The sequence below is a fragment of the Rhineura floridana genome, chromosome 6, assembly GCF_030035675.1.
Source record: "Rhineura floridana isolate rRhiFlo1 chromosome 6, rRhiFlo1.hap2, whole genome shotgun sequence".
NCBI lineage: Eukaryota > Metazoa > Chordata > Lepidosauria > Squamata > Rhineuridae > Rhineura > Rhineura floridana.
In genome coordinates this window covers 77,135,943-77,152,857 of record NC_084485.1, presented here as the reverse complement: position 1 = coordinate 77,152,857, position 16,915 = coordinate 77,135,943, and the positions used below count along the sequence as shown (strand labels likewise).

Here is a 16,915-nt window from a genome sequence, read left to right as displayed (position 1 = left end):
CCAAAGCAGCTTTGCCTCCTCCCCTCCGCTGTGACAGAGGCTAGTCAGTTTTTACGTTAGCAAGGAGAGACTGGCTTTTTTCTTTTAAAAGAGGAGGAAAGCAGCTTTCAATACCTCCCCCTCATCTTCTTCAGCAAGCCTTGAGTCCTTAAAATGGGTGAGACTTGGCTTGCTTCCCTCCGCTAACAGAACACCATATTCAAGGGGGGAAAGCCACTGAAGTTTGGGGGAAACAGGATTGCTCCGCAAATATGGAGAATATGTAGACCACTGAAAAGCTGGTGCTAAATCCAAATTCAGTGAAATTCACACTCATCCTTAGATCCTGCTCATTATTTTTGATGAAATACTTTTCTCTCTTTTTTAAACAAAACACTGGTAAAAATTCCTTTCAGTCTACAGTTCCTGTGTTTTCAATAAGAAAAATATGGAACCTTTTAAAAATGAAGTTTTCAGTTATATCCAGTGCTTTTTTTGTGACTGTATGGACTACCATCTCCTACTGAAGACCTTTCTCTTTCAACAAGCCTTTTAAGTAATGTGGGAGTGTGTGCCTGCCTCCCTGCCTGCCACTGTGCTTCTGAGCCATTGAAGGCATGGGTGGGTTTCTCCCTTCTTCGCTGAGAATGATAGCTTTCCTTGAGGGATTGAGAACCCCATCTGGAAAGGGAGCAAGAGATGAGGACATAATACACACAATGCTTCATGCAACCTGGAATATTTGTGGTTTTGTTTTTTAAGTTGGGGAGACAGGCAGAGAAGCCCACTTAGCCGTTGGCTGTTTCTTTCCATCTCTACTGATAAGCCAAGACATCCAGAAGCAGACATAGCGAAGTGATTGGTCAGAGGTCTGCAAAGAGCATCCCACCCTGCCTCTTTACTCCTGCCTCTTTCTCTCTTTTCCGGCTCTGCAAAACCTTCCAGCCATGCAAACTGCATAGGATATATGTAGGTGTTTGTTTCTCCATGCAGACCTCTGACCAATCCCCTTGCTAAGGTAAGGGAGAGAAGGAAAGGCTTTTCCAAGTCTCCCCCTTCCCCCATTAAGTTCCTGACATTGGAGACTTGAAGGGGGAGGGGGGACTTTGAAAAGGCTTTTATTTATTTTATTTATTTTATTACATTTTTAGACCGCCCTATAGCAATAAGCTCCCAGGGCGGTGTACAGCATAATAAAACAGGTTAAAATACAAGTGGATGTAAATACAATACACAATAAAACATAATTAAAAATTTTCAATTTTAAATTCAAATTTTTAAATTTTTAAAATGCCTGGGCGGAGAGGTATGGCATGGTCGCTTTGCGACACTCCCCTCCCCAATTTAAGTTCCACAAACTGTGGACTTGAAGAAGGAGGGGAGGAGACTCGTAAAAGGCTTTTCTGCCCCACCACCTTCATCCCCAATGTCAGCAACTTAATGGGGGAAGTAAGGATCCTCGGAGAAGACTTTAAGAATACTTCCTTTGCATATGGTTGGCCACTGTGAGAAAAGGAAGATGGACTAATTGGGCCACTGGCCTGATCCAGCAGGTGGTTCTTATGTCCTATAGAAGGCTTCCTGGTCACTGACAGAATCAGGATTCTGGACCCGGCATTTTAGTGCAAGAGTTCTTATATTAACTTGTTAATTGAAAATTAATTATTGCATTTTTAAACATTCAATCGTATATTTTTATGATTTGTAAAACTGAATGTTTCCCCCCTCCAAAAAAATGGCTTATATTCATTAACACATGCACACAATTCATTAAACACAAGTATCCTAACTGCACTCTAATTATAGGGTGCATACAGACTATTTCACTTTAAAAACCTGCACTCTTCTTCCCACACCAAGGGGCCTCATGCATGACTTTCGCCTAAGCCTCACTAACTCTAGAGTCACCTCTGCAGCCCAGGAACAACTGACAGAAAGGAGGACAATAGTACCTCATTGCTTTTTGTGCCGGGGCCACAAGGTATGCAGGCCTGACTGCCATAAGGTTGGTGAGCTTTCAGATAGGTATTTAATGCACATGGATAGCAGCCACCAGAGTTTCTGTCAATATAGTGCCCATGTGGGCAAGAAGTACAGGACGAGCCAGAGGATTCCAGAGCACACAGCCGACAGTAGGAAGCTACACCATCTATGACATTGGTCACATTGATAGAGTACAGCTTGGCAACATCATTTGTGTATTTTCTTCCCTGGAACAAAACAAAGAAAACATCAAAAGTGCCTTCAAGTGTCAGAAGTGCTTGATAAAAGTAAGGTAGGATGCTGTAGATGAGGGCAGTGTGCCCATTTCTAGTTGTAACCTCTTTGATTTGCAAGACACTGGAATATCTCCGATTCTTGGGAGGACCACCACATAGAAGGGTCATTAAGGAACTGGCTGTGAACAGAAGATTTCCCAGGAAATGATAGTCCTTACCTGCTCATGATATGCTGTTCTTTGGAAAGCCCATGTGAAGCTCATGGTGGCATTCTTCTCAATGATGTATGTGTAGGATTGCTTTCCCTTAGAGCCAATCCAAGTTTCCACAGGTGTGTTTGTTCTGGAATTCACACCCTACCAGAGATGAAATAAGATGGGCTCAGTGAGTAAATAGCAAGCAATGATTTCTACCCAAATAAATCTTTATTATAGATCAGGCGTGAGAAACCTTTGGCCCTCCAGATGTTGCTGAACTACATTGGCCATGCTTGCTGGGGCTGGTGGGAATTGAAGTTCAGCAACATTTGGAGGGCCAAAGGTTCCCCATACCTGTTATAGACACAGGATAGTAACTCCATAACTTGAGGATAAAGTAGGGGAATCATGCCAGTGAGAACATGAGGGCCTCAGAATAGCCAGCTGAAAATGAGGGGAGATGAGGGGCATTAGTGGGGAGGAAGCAGATAAGAGGAAAGAGGGCACTGAAGTATGGGATGGTAGTGGTGGGGTGGCAGTGGTGGGAGCCAACATTGTACAGGACAGATTTTCCTGCACATCTATTGTAGGCCCAAGAGTTGCTGATGTAGGTTGTGGCATAGAAACCATGGAAAAGTGAGATTATTCCAATAATATTAATTTACTTTAACATTTTGATAAGCCTTTTTCTCTTCTATGCTGTATTGTGAGATTGCTATTTATATTGTACATAAGTATATATTTGAATAAAATATATCTAGGATAGTTCTGATACTAACTTTATTAGCAATATTAATGTTATCAATACTACTAGACTTTCTTATGTTTCAATAGATTGTATACCTATATGTATTTTTCTCACCAAGATGATGGCATTTAGACAAAGAGCCCTTGCAGAACTGCACTGCTGCAGGAGGACTATCACATCTCTGAAAATATCCCCATATTAAAAAGTTCCTGTAAATGAAAGTCAGCATAGCTGGGAAAAGGTATGACAGCAACTCTACTCCCTAAGATGCCCATTTCTGTATGCAGGGAGTTTTTAATACAGGGGATCATCTGAATACATGGCTTGCGGCCTGCTTGTTGAAATGGTACAGTTATCTGGGAACTATACTGCTATTTTTCTGAATCAGTTCCTAGCACTCAGACTGAAAAACAGGGTTCAGATTGAGTGAATGAACCTTGTACCGAATGAATGAAATAGTGTATTCTACTAGGCCAGGTTCAGTTACCTTGAGCACGCATCCTAAGAATCCATGGGATAAGTACCGGTGGGGCAAGAACATATCCTATACTGTGAACTAAGAACAAATCAGGTACAACAAAAATGAAAGCGCAGTGAGAAAGTAAGCTCTCTGCAGTGCTTGCCAGGCCAGGAGACTGTTACAGACACACTATGAGTGACATAGATAATATTCCAATAGGGAAAGGCAAACCCTCACAGTAGGGCCCCGCTTTACAGCATTCTGCTTTACGGTGCTTCGTTCATGCGGCAGTTTTCAATTAGGGAAAGGCCCCGCTCTTACAGTGCTTGTTCCGCTAATACGGCGGTTTTTTTCCATTGCGCGCCATTTTGATGACATTTTGATGTCATTTTCGCGCGACGCAGTCCGTTATAATCTATGGGGCCCCGCTCTATGGCAATTTCCGCTTTACGGCGGGGGCCTGATCCCTAACCCACCGTATTAGCGGGGCCCTACTGTAGTGACAACTTGCTGATACAAACATAGAAAAGCTGCTGTTGCCTCATCCCTTCTGATCAGAAGTCGTAAAGTACAATCCTAAGCACACTTTCTCTGTCCCTTAAGTACTCAGTTGAATTTACAGTTGGACACTAGGTTGCAGAAAGCTAGCTAGTGAGATGCAACCTTGGTGCCTGGAAAAAAAACCTCTTGGTGCCTGGAAAAAAACCTCACTGCTGAAAACTTAAATAGCAGACGCAATTAATAAAACTCAAAATGTTTTATTATCAAAACTCAAAATGGCATCTGTCAAGCAAGGAAGATACTGGTTTCAAGTGCAAGGTTCCAAAACTGAGAAACAGCTAAGAAATTTGCCTGTCTTTCTAAAGGCATGGACTTTAAAGAGATAAGAAGAGTTTTGTCCTTTCCACTGCCTCTCTTGTTTTGTGACTGGGAATACAGAACCCTAAGGAAAGCCTATCCACTTCGGGGGAAGAAGCAGCTTGACCAACTTACCACCATGAAATAAAGCTCACAACTCATACTGCAGATAGTTTCAAAGACAAATGTGATCCGTGCTATCTCTTTACTTTCAGAGTCCTCTATCACTGATTGTGGGGAACTGCAAGAGAATAAGCAAAACTCAGGTAGTATCTACTGTTCAATGTGCTGGTGAAAACTTATCAGGGACAGTGAAAGGGAGCAAGAATGGCTCACGATGGACTACCTCAATTAGCAAGGCTTACTTCAGGAATCAGAATGTTCCCCTCAGCTTCTCTGATTACATACTCATTTGCAAGAAATGGAGAACTGCTAAGTCCAGTAGACTCAGCACTCCATTCACACACATACATTAAAAGCATGGCTGGTGCCAGCGCATGGCAGAAATCAGGCAGCTGCCCAGAGCTTAAATATGTTTGAATGGTTTGTTAAACTCAAGAGCCAATATCTCATCTGTTCTTTCTGCTATTGTCCACTACTGAGTAGGGTGGATTAAGAACTGTGGAAGTAATGCAAGCAGTACACTCTGAACAAGGAGAAGGTTCCACTGCTTGCACACAGTGCGAATGTATAGCCTTGCTATAAACAGCTCGCCTACACACTCACCTGAACCCAGGAATCACCAAAGTCAAAATCATGAAGTCATTGTCAGAGGCTCCTGCTGCTGTGTAGATGTAGTCACCAGCCACTTCCCACCCTGAAACAACAGGCAGAAATTAACCAAATACAGTCTCCAGTCAAAGAAAGGGCATTGTTTCATTTGGATATAATTAAATACAAAGCTCTGCAAACGCTCACACACTTTCATAGAGACAAAGGAAGTCCAATTGCCTGGGGCCAGGACTAGATGTTATAGGAGTTGCTGAAAGCAACAGCTCCATGTCTCCCATCTCTTTTATTTGAAAACATCTAACACTACAAAAGGCCTGACACCATTGCACTGAGTTTCCTCACATCTTCTCCACTTCATTGACTGCTGCTTGCAGGTGCAAGGAAACTCACAGTGTGACAATCTCAAGCCATGCCTTTTATAATACCAGATGAGGGGTAGCTAAGGCAATGCCTTCCAGATGTTTGTTTATTTATTTATTAGAAGGAGTCCAGAGCAGCAAAAAAAAAAAACAACACCAAAAGCACTTTAAAACTTCTTAAAAATGGAAGACTTTAAAACACATTAACACAAAACATCTTAAAACAAAACATCTTAAAACAAAACATCTTAATATTTTAGTTTAGTAGGTGCCGAAAAGATAACAGAGATGGCACCTGTCTAATATTTAAGGGGATGGAATTCCAAAGGGTCAGTGCCACAACACTAAAGGTCCATTTCCTATATTGTGCAAAATGGACCTCCTGATAAGATGGTATCTGCAGGAGGCCCTTAACTGTAGAGCGCAGTGATCGGCTGGGTATATAAGAGGTAAGACGTTCTTTCAAGTATCCTGGTCATAAGCTGTATAAGGCCTTGTACACCAAAACTAGAACTTGTTGTTGGACTCAGAGTCTCAACTCCCATTAGCCTCAGTCAGCATGACAAATAGGGATTATTGGAATTGTAGTCCAATGAAATCTGGAGCACCACATTGGCCAATCCTGTACTCATGATATCTGGGAGAGAGAGATACGGAGCTGCTGTATTCAGCAACAGACATGCAGTCTCATAACGTTAGTTTTCAAGCTTGTGCCAACTTGCATCCTCTGTCAGCATATGCAATGGTTTGTAAGACCAGCTTCTATAGAAGCAGAGAATTCCAAATGGAAAGTTTTTAAACACACACACTCCACTTCCATTTGCTGCACTTTCTCCAGCCACTGATTTCAAGTGCCCTGCTCTCACAGAGCTGTAGAAGCAGGAAATCTAACATCAGCTCTTCTCCAAGAGAATATCAGCTATAATAAATTCAGAGACAATTGAAACTGAATGAAGCTTCAGTGAAAGACACAGGACATTCTGCAATAAAGGGCACTCTGCAAGCAATCAGTTCAGATCTCTGACAAGAGAGTTCTGTCCCTCCCCAAGCAACCTGCTGAGTAAGGAAGGAAGGGGGGAGAGAGAGGAAAAGGAGTGGCCCTGGACACTTTTGATGTGGCCCTGTCTACTGTAGGCTTCAGACACCACCAGCATGCAGGCCTCAAAAGATTACCCTTATGAAAGTTGTCCTCAACAACCCCAGCAATAGGATAAGACATCACAACAAGGATCTATGGGGGAATGAGAGGAATATGCTTAGGCTCAAGATTAAAACTCTTTTGCAGCACGTAACAGGTCTACAACCCTTCCAGGATAAATCCCATTTCATATTTATGATTTTTTTAGCTGCTCAGAGGCTGGTGCAAGTATATTTCTGGATGGCTGCATTATCCAGTCCCTGCATTAACATTTATCATCTCTTACATTTCTATCCCATTACTTTATTCCCCATTTTAGCCTCACAACCACCTTGCGGAGGTAAGTTGAATGACAGATATTGTCTGACCCAAAGAGCTTCAAAGCTGAATGGAGAATCTGAACCCAGTCCAAGTCCAACACTCCACCCACTTCACCACACTGGTGCTGGACAGGTGATCCCAATAAGAGGAAGCAATGAGTTCCACAGGCTAATTGCACATGGTGTGTGAGCAGACTGGCTCTGCAGCCTAGGAAGAATGGAAAAGCACTGCCTTTAAACACAGGATGCAGCTGTGGCATTTCAAACTACCCCAACACCTTACTTAAAAATGTGTCCATGAAGATACCTGCCATTCCCTTATATTCAAAACTGGTCCCACTGAGGACTGTTGTCTCCATGTTAGCTGGCAGTGTGTTCCACCATTTGTACTCAAAGCCTAGAGCTGGCTCAGTCCCAACAGAGCAGTTGGTACAACCTGAGAACAGAATGAAACAATGTTATGACGTTGAATCTCAGGAGGAGGAATGAATTTCCACAGGGAAAGCTGTCACTAAGTGGCTGATGGCATGCCTTATTAGGTGCTAGCAGCTCTTTCTGAAACCAAGAATCAGAAAACTCTACATAAAGACAGCATTAGCAGCAATATGTTTCAAAAGCATGCTCATGTGAATATCTACCAAACATATACTGCACACTTTCATGTAGAAAAATCATCCCAGGCTGTGTTTTTCCACTTGATACCTATGTGGTAAAATTACCTTGTGAAAGGGTCCTGTGTGGTCAGGTCACTATTTTACATGTCTTGAAATATGCTAGAAAATAAGCATTTTTCAGGACATAGTAACTTGCACTGCTCCCACAAGACCATATTGGTCTTGTCGATTTTCATAGGGACAGTCCCCACATAGTGACTCTTCAAACTTCAAAGTGGTTGGCAAAGTAAACCTTAAGAATAAGCTGGTACACCCCTCAGCAAATCACCAATGAAATTTCTGACAGAACGAGAGTGCCGTTCATCATGCTTCCCCCCCTTTGTTTTGGTGAATCGGGTAAGTGACGAGGGGGAACTATCTGTCAAATGACCAAGCAGCCAGCTCCACACTGATGTACTCAATCTCACAACTCTTGCCATTAAAAATATGGGATTATTAGCAGTAACAAAGAATATGAGAAAAGGAAGAGGTTACACAAACAAAGACTGGGCTCCTCTTTATGTAATCTCTGAACCCAATCAGTATAATTAACGTGGAAGTGTCAAACCCCAATCAATGGCTTCTGTATCATCCCCAGTAATCATAGCACAGCTCCCTAATTGTTTAATCATTTTAAAGAAAATAATTCTTATGATAAGTTTGCCTAACCAAGAAGGAAAGAATAGAATAGCATTACCGGACCCATTTGAATATGATCCATATGGGCAGGGCTCACAGGAACTGGTGTTTGTCTTGAAAAAACCAGGATTGCAAGGTGGACATGAAGTTTTTACACCAGAAGCAGGCAATTTTACAGCATTGGGGAGCTCCTCACTGCAGATCTTTGGCTCGGCCCATTTATACATTAACTGAGTCTGTTAACATAATATATATATAGTTCATAGCAAACATTTCTACAATGCTTTAATATGCAAAATGCTGTGTAATCCCTAAATCACTCTTTACATAAAGAACAATTACATAGCCCACTAAAGGTGTATACAGAAGTACATTAAAAAAAACCAGAGATGCCACATTGCTGACAAACACAACAAAAGGTGCTTCCAGATAGGAGTTTATTGTGGAACTGGTGCTGCTCATGCCTACAAGTTTTGTACAAGCCCATACGTCCTTTACATTTAATCCAAATTTATTTTAGTGTAGAAAATCTGATAAGTAAAAATAACTCATTGTACATCTGCAATCACTGCTGATGTGTAACCTCATTAGAACATTTTTTGTGTGTGGGCACTTTGGCATGCGTGGTGATGCTTTAGTAGGTGGTCTCACTTTATCGCCACACCCCTGCTTCTGTTTGTTCCTGACCTGAGCACAACGTAGTAATTTCTGGCAGCCCCCAATACTACTGATTTCTACATGCTGAAGGCACACCTTGTTCAGAGGAGACTCTCTCTCTTGATAAAGTAAATGTGGGAGATTACCTGGGAGACTATAATCACAGTACGTGTATTTGGCTTTGCAAGACTTCTCTAAATCACTCTTACACAAAACCTAGTTAGTTTTTTAAAAAGACAGATGGAAATGGATATTCCCTCATCTCATCCAAAAGCATACCTTCATTTTGTTCATGTTTGAAACATAGTCACTGGCTGGATAAAGCCAGTAACATTTGCTTTTGTGCTCTTCCTGGGGTAAACGTCGCAAGACATCACCCTAAGAGTCAGAAACGACTCGCACTATAAGTGCAGGGACACCTTTACCTTTTATGCACACTCAGGTACAGAAATACCTATGTACATGCCCAGAAGAGAAAAGAGTAGTGAAGGACAGAAGAGGAGTTACTGAGGAGAGGAACAAAACACAAACCCCAAAATGCAGCAAGGATACATTATATCAAGTTCCACTCATTTGTGTGGATAGCAAGCAGCAGAATAGCAATGAATATTATGACCAGGGGAAAAACTCATGGAAGCTAACACATGAAATGCACACACAGAAAAATCAGATCTGAATGACCTGTTAGCAATGTAACATCCTTATCTAGAAGCAGCCATAGAGTCTTGTGGCACTCAAAGACTAATACAATTATTACAGCATAGGTTTTTCTGACACACTTATTCCTCTCCAAGATTCTATGGTTCTGGCTGTGCACAGTACTGATTGGCTAGTGGCTGCCATCATGATCCTTCCTCCCCTCCCTCGAGAAGTTTTGCAGTGTTTAAAAAATTATCACACTTCTTTTTTTAAAAAGAGGAGGAATCCAATTAACATTGAATCAAATAAACGTACATGCAGTGGTTTAATTTTTCTTTTTAAGGCAGACAACCGACTGTAAGCATGGTGAGATGGACAAGACTGACAACCTCATTGGTAAGTACCTTTTAAAAACAAAGTGGAAGGCAGGAAAAAGCAAGGATTGCCTTGCCAGGAGGAAAACATGAACATCCATTGCTGTTTTTAAGTGTTATGTGGATGTACTCTAAATTTCCATTTTGCAGAGAGAGACTGAAACAAAGACTTACCCAAGCCTACCCACTGGGTTCAAAATGAACCCAGATAAAAGTCTAACATTCTATTCACTTTTAAAATTAGAGTTAAAGTTGAATTCAGATGACCGCATTGGTTGCTGTGTTTGCTACATGTTTTTACTGCACAGAGTGGCAGAAATCCCCACAGCCTGTGCTCATGCAGTTTATCCTAATGTTAAACTGGACTGAGTTCTGAGCAATTCTAGAGGAGTAGTAACACTGGGTGAACCATGTGAGTGAAGGCTAAAGAAAACTGTCTCTCTGTGCAGTAGAGGCACTCTATAGAGTGCCTCTACAGTAAATGTGCAAGTGGCACTCATTTTCCTGCCAATGTTCCTCACAAATGTCTGGCCAGAAGACATCACAAGAAACACTGCAGACTCATTTGAAACAGATCTTGGGAGCACAGCTCCAGTCTGCCACCTTATGGGGCAGGCCGCAGGCCTCCCTGCCAGATGATCACCTCATGTATAAGCAACCCAACCTGTAACTTGATATGGCAAGGAAAGGGCCACAGCTCATTGACAGAGCATGTGCTTTGCAAGCAACCAGGTTCAATCCCTGGTTTCTCTGGGCAGGGCTGCTAAAGACTCCTACTGAAATCCTAGAGAGCTGCTGACAGTCATTGAAGAGAATACTGAGCTCAGTTGAGGTGCTTACTCCAAGTGATTTTTGTGTGGTTCTTTGCACGTGTGCAAAAACCATCCAGGAGAAGGAAATACAAGAGATTAGCTTCCTCCCTTCCTGCCTTTCTCCAGAGTTCCCTCAGAGAGTCTAGGCATATACTTTCAATACACAATTAAGTGTCCACAAGGGGGTGCTCTTTGCACACAATTTTCAAAAGATGAGCTTTGCTTGATCAGACCAAAGGCCCATCTAGTCCAATGTTTTGCTTTCACAGTGGCCAGGGCTGGCTCCAGGGCCCCTGGAGCTACAGGGGGCCGCTCAGCTGCCCCTCCGCTCCCCTTCTGCGATCCACAGCCCCCCCCACGGCCCCCACCTACCTGTCTCCTGTCGTTTACCATTGCCCTTAACGAAGATGGTGGTCGTGGTTTCCCTAAGGGGATGACGCCTCCGCATGCATGCTACGCGCATGCATCCCTGCCATCAACTAAGATGGCGGCAGGGGCTTCAGTACCTTAGGGAAACCACGGCCGCCAACTTCGTTAAGGGCAATAGTAAAAGACAGGAGACAGGTAGGTGTGGAGGTGCGTGGGGGGGATGTGGATCGCAGAAGGGAAGCAGAGGGGCAGCTGAGCGGCCCCCTGTAGCTCCAAGGGCCCTTGGGCCAGTGCCCCACCTAGCGCCCTTTAGAACCAGCCCTGACAGTGGCTGACCAGATACCTATGAAAAGCCCACAAGCAGGACAACAGAAATCTCCTGCACATGAACTCCAACAAATAGTACTCAGTGGCCTATTGCTGCTAATCCTGGAGGAAATATATAGCCATCATAATTAGGCTTCTCCTCCATGAATTTGTCTAATTCCCTTTCAAAGCTGTCCAAGGTGGTGGCTATCAGTACATCTTGTGGTAGTGAATTCCATAATTTAACTATGCACTGTGTGAAAATACTTCCTTTTGTCTGTCTCCCAACATTTAGCTACATTGGATGAAAGTAGTCATTAACGCATATACAATAGTTTGAAATGGGATTAAAAAAAGTTAAGCACTAGAGTTGTGATTCAAGAACATAAGAAAGCCCCACTATTCACATGCCACCATCATAAACAAGGAAATCTAGAAGTTCAGTACCTCTCCATTTGTATCACAGGCTGTGTGAGTATAAAAATAATCCTTATCTGTACAGGCTGGGCGAGGCTTGCATGATGGAGAACCTGGTTCTTTATTGAAAAATGGAAACGATAATTAAAATCGTGTAAGTACGAAAGAATCGATCCAGGAACAACACAACGACAACTTATGAAGAGTCTCATATTCCCACTCTGTTAACATTTTACCTCTATGTATCAGGCATTCATCACACCTTCCAGAAAATTGTTCAGTGTATTTGACTGGCACAGGGTAAAGGCCAAGTTTGTGTATATACATGTTGTTTCAGACTTCAGTTTAAACATTTGCTCTCCTAAAAACTGTTAGAAGCAATTTGCTTCAAATTTGTTTAACGACAATTCTGATTCCATGTTTTCAATTGTTTGCATAATATTGCAAAATAGCTTTTAAGTGGAAATATTATTCCTTAAACATTTGATTTTACATTTGATCACAAAACAGATGTTTTTTAAAAAAGCAATGTGATACAGCTACAGAAACCAGAAGGAGGAAGTGCCCCACTTCAGTATCAGAAGCAGGCATGAACTGTGAGATGGAGGAGGCATGGACAGGGTGGGATCTAACCCAATCATCCACTATAATAAAAAAAAGCAGGGAAACGTCTTCACTACAGAGGTCAGAGCGGTTAATCATTGGGACAGAAATAATAATTGGTTTATAGCAGAGTATGGGAAGTGTGGATTTCTCTAGAGAAAGTCCGAAATGGCAGGAAACATCGTATGGACACCAGCAAATTAATGGACACACAAGGGGATTAGATTGCAGATGATCAGGGGACTGGAAGTAAAGCCCTATGAGGAGAGACTGAAAGAACTGGGCATGTTTTGCCTTGAGAAGAGAAGCCTGAGGAGAGATACGACAGCACTCTTCAAGTACTTGGAAGGTTGCCACACAGAGAAGGGCCAGGATCTCTTCTCAATCATCCCAGAGTGGAGGACATGGAATAATGGGCTCAAGTTGCAGGAAGCCAGATTTCAACTGAACATCAGGAAAAACCTCCTAACTGTTAGAGCAGTACAACAATGGAACCAATGACCTAAGGAGGCGGTGGGCTCTCCAACACTGGAGGCATTCAAGAGGCAGCTGAACAGGCAGCTGTAGGGTATGCTTTAATTTGGATTCCAGCATTGAGCAAGGGGTTGGACTCAATGGCCTTCTAACTCTACAATTGTATTATTCTAAAAGGAGGAATGGATGGGCCATTTTTAATGCCTCCCTATCAGTAAGTCAGAAGGAATTAGAAGCAATACTTCTTAGCATTTGTGTTAGCAGGAACAGCTTAGAAATAGCTTTTGGCAAGGGTAGCCAATGTGGTACCCTCCAAATGTTGTTGGCATGGACTATAACTCCCATCATCTTTGATCGTTGGCCATGCTGGCTTCGACTGATGAGAGTTGGAATCCATCTTCATCTTGGGAGGGCACTATATTGGCTACCCCTCGATTCTGGCTTCATCTTCAAGATACTGTTTTCCCTCCTCTCCCCTCAGCTTCACTAGTTCACAGAAGTACTGGGGGAAAGGAAACAGTAGACAATCAGAGGGTTAGTGCCAAGTCATTACAAGCCAAAGCAAAATCCAGTGACTAATAATGCAGAATCAGGCTCTTAAAGAAACAGTGCAAGAATATGACAATATTAATTACAACACTTTTGAAATATTTAAGAGGCTGCTGCAAAGGAGGAGAAAAATGTGGGTTTTTTTGCTGGAGTAGGTGCAATGGGCTTTAAGCTGAAGACCAGAAGGCTTAGGCAGCATATTCAACTGACCTTGCCAGGTGTGCAAACAGCTGGGGATGTGGGACACTTTGCCTAGCAAAGTCATAAATCAGCATCCTTTGCAAGTTTCCAGCTAATTAGCTTAGGCATCTGAGGTATTTACCTGAGTATGTTGTTGGCTCACACTGGTGGCAGGAAATAGCTCCCTTGCTAGAGAAGGAGTTTGCTGGGCACTGTCGGCAGAAGGAAGAACCTAATGTGGCTGTGTAGGTGCCTGCCTTACAAGGAAAGCATTCAGAAGTGTAGGCCACTCCTAGGGAATAGGGAGAGAAGAAAGGTGAGGCTAGACTGCAGTGTGATAAATAACCCTTTAGCCCCCACTGGCACAGCAACAGTTTGTTGAGTGGCATGAGACCCAAGTCATGCACCAACCAAACACAAACCTGTAATCTCAATGTTCCTCACCAACACAGGCTTGGGAGTTTTGGACCACACGGAGAAGGCCGTTGTTCTCCAAAATAGAACATTGTTGCCTTGACTCAGCTCCACCTACAAATATTAAACCATAGATCAAATCCCAGCTGATAATGGAAGGGTGTAATGTTTGGGACTTTAACGCTGGCCCCCAAAAGCACATACAACTACTGCTGATCATCAGCTTACAAGCACTATGGCCATCTGGATTGAGAATGACCTCCTGCACTTACACTGTGCGTCTCCCACCCTTTCTCTGTGGTTCTCATCCATCGTGACTCCTCCACAGTTGGCTGGCATTGGTCATTTTGAACCTGCAGCAAATGAGAGCTCAGGATGAGGATGCAATTTCTATTCAAGGAGAGAAAAAGTTGACTGGTTTCTCTGTTATCATCTTAAGGTATCACATTAAAATTAACTTTTTGGGTATATCCCACTTTTGCTGCTAGAGGTCAAACCCCTTTTATAGCACTCAGGTTTTATGTTACAGACAGAGCATATGCATAGCTTCAAGGCCAGAAAGCTAAAGATGGGGAAAGTGCACTAACCAATCCTCCAGCAGCTAAGGTAGAGCACATTGTTTAGATTTTTAAAAAGTAAGTTGAATGGTTGTTTGTTCCTTTTAGTGCTTAGGTCAGGATAACCATTCCTGAAAGTATCCATTTTTGTAAAGCAATGAAGAGCCACTTCTATTAAGTAAATGACCATAACATGCACCTAAATACACTTTAGAGAGCAAGAGTGGCATAGTGGTTAGAGTGTTGGACTACGACCTGGTAGACCAGGGTTTGAATCCCCACACAGCCATTAAGCTCACTGGGTGACCTTGGGCAAGTCACTGCCTCTCAGCGTCAGAAGAAGGCAATGGTAAACCACCTCTGCATACCGCTTACCATGAAAACCCTATTCATAGGGTCGCCATAAGTCAGGATCGACTTGAAGGCAGTCCATTTCCATTTTTCAAATACACTTTAGAGTTGTTAACTACATTGCACTTTAAAAAAAGAAGTGATATATGTTAATTGCCCTAGAGACTATGTAAATGTTGGAAAGGTCTTCTTGTCTACTACACTGTAGTGAATAGGGAGGAGATGCTAAAGTAATAAATGCTGTTGTTTTAAATAAGCATCATTATCTTTGAACCGCAAAAAGAGGGGAAACTGTTGTAACTTAAAAGGGCTGCAAAAACGATTGCTGCCAAAATTCATTTGCCACCAAATGAAGTGCAAGAAAGAATGGCTCAGCTGGAGACTAAACAAACTGCCAGAAATCCAAGTGAATCTCCTTCAAGGGATTCCGATTTAGATACCAGAAGCCTTCTCTTCAATCATGAGAGGATGCAGCATCCATCTTCCAAACAGGCCCAGAAGGTAAAACTAATGCAGAGGGGGTTAATTTTTGTAAGACAGTGCCCAAGATAGACTTCCTGATATAGCAACTAGAAATCTGGACAGATTCCTCTGACTAAGTCACAGGAAACATACAAAGAACTCGAAGACGATGCTGGTGTCTTGATAGATGTACTCAAAGGAGACAGTGCCAGATTGCTTGAGGTTAACAGCATACACCAGCGTGGCTGTGCACTCATCTGTGTTGGAGGCAATGTAATCTCCCTTAAGAGTCCATGTTGACCTGGAAAAGTACAAAGAGAAAAGCCCAACAGTTATGGGAGTGTTACAGCACCAGACAGCAGACACCCCCAAAACATTACATAGGAGTTATATTAGCAGTAGGGATGGATGAGAAAGTGAAAAGCACAAATGCCAGATGTTACATCTCCACTGAAATACAGGTGTAATGTTTATGAAGGATTCATTCCACCATCCTAGCCATTATACAAATGTGGCCAGAAACAGTTTGATCTCCAGATAAATCCATGTCAAGTATGATTTGACCTGGAGATCAAAGGCATTTAAGGAAGCAGCCTGTACTTAGTTGAACCATGTTGGCATTGCTTGCTACAACATCCAAGTCTTTCCGACAGGGGTCAGCATATACCCTGTAAATCACTTGTTGCCATTATATGCTGGGCCACAACATGAAGTTGCAGAATGATACATGGCATTATAAGGGACAAAGCATGCATGGAGATTCTTTTCTAAGGGTGTGCACTCATTTCTAAAGCATCTGAAAACAAAAGCAAATGCACTCATCTTTACATTTGTTGTAATGTAAGACAAAGGTGAAAAAGGAATGTGAGGGACCTTAATTGTCTCTAAAATGGAGACCCTTTGCCAATCTGTCTGTATGTCATGCCACTCAGACAGAAAACACGAAAGTTACAAGCAGGAGATGAGTAGTTTGTTCTCCCATCGAAAGAAATGGAAAAATGAAAACAAAGGTAAGTAAAAATAAAACAAAAATGGAGTGTTAACCCAGAATTTCTCTATATATCCTTTATATGTTCCAAGATAGGGATAGATGCAGCTCTTGTACCTCCAAGCTCATCCCTAGTTCCTTTCTGTTCCTCCACCCGCTGTGGGATAAAATCAGAATCATAGCAGGAAGAGAAAAGTCTGGGCAAAGGAATCAGTGGAGGAACATGCAGGGTCTAAGACTTTAGAGAGGCAGGCAGGGCTGATGATACTGCCCTAAGGGAAACTTGATTTAATTTTGCACATCACCAATTCACTTAATTCAGAAAGAAAAAGAAATTGTGACTAGACGCAAGCATGATAATAATGAAAAATGGTGTCATTTTGGGCCAAACTAGATAGAGGACATAGAAGCAGGAAAACATATCCAAACATGTCCATGGCCAAGTAAGGTTTAGCCCAGTA

At 42.5% G+C, this 16,915-nt stretch overlaps 1 protein-coding gene across 2 annotated transcripts in view; it reads right to left on the bottom strand.

Moving 5' to 3' along the window:
• The window catches only part of ELAPOR1 (endosome-lysosome associated apoptosis and autophagy regulator 1), a 97,521-nt gene that overhangs the window by 13,392 nt on the left and 67,214 nt on the right, over positions 1-16,915 (bottom strand). For both annotated transcript variants that reach the window (XM_061632515.1, XM_061632514.1), the window contains exons 4-14: positions 15,620-15,767; positions 14,369-14,449; positions 14,105-14,210; positions 13,825-13,974; positions 11,907-11,995; positions 8,361-8,538; positions 7,318-7,446; positions 5,188-5,278; positions 4,597-4,702; positions 2,417-2,554; positions 1,932-2,189 (exon numbers count right to left, since the gene is read on the bottom strand). In XM_061632515.1, coding sequence (XP_061488499.1) covers positions 1,932-2,189; positions 2,417-2,554; positions 4,597-4,702; positions 5,188-5,278; positions 7,318-7,446; positions 8,361-8,538; positions 11,907-11,995; positions 13,825-13,974; positions 14,105-14,210; positions 14,369-14,449; positions 15,620-15,767 — 1,474 coding nt within the window. The remainder of the gene's footprint in view (positions 1-1,931; positions 2,190-2,416; positions 2,555-4,596; positions 4,703-5,187; positions 5,279-7,317; positions 7,447-8,360; positions 8,539-11,906; positions 11,996-13,824; positions 13,975-14,104; positions 14,211-14,368; positions 14,450-15,619; positions 15,768-16,915) is intronic.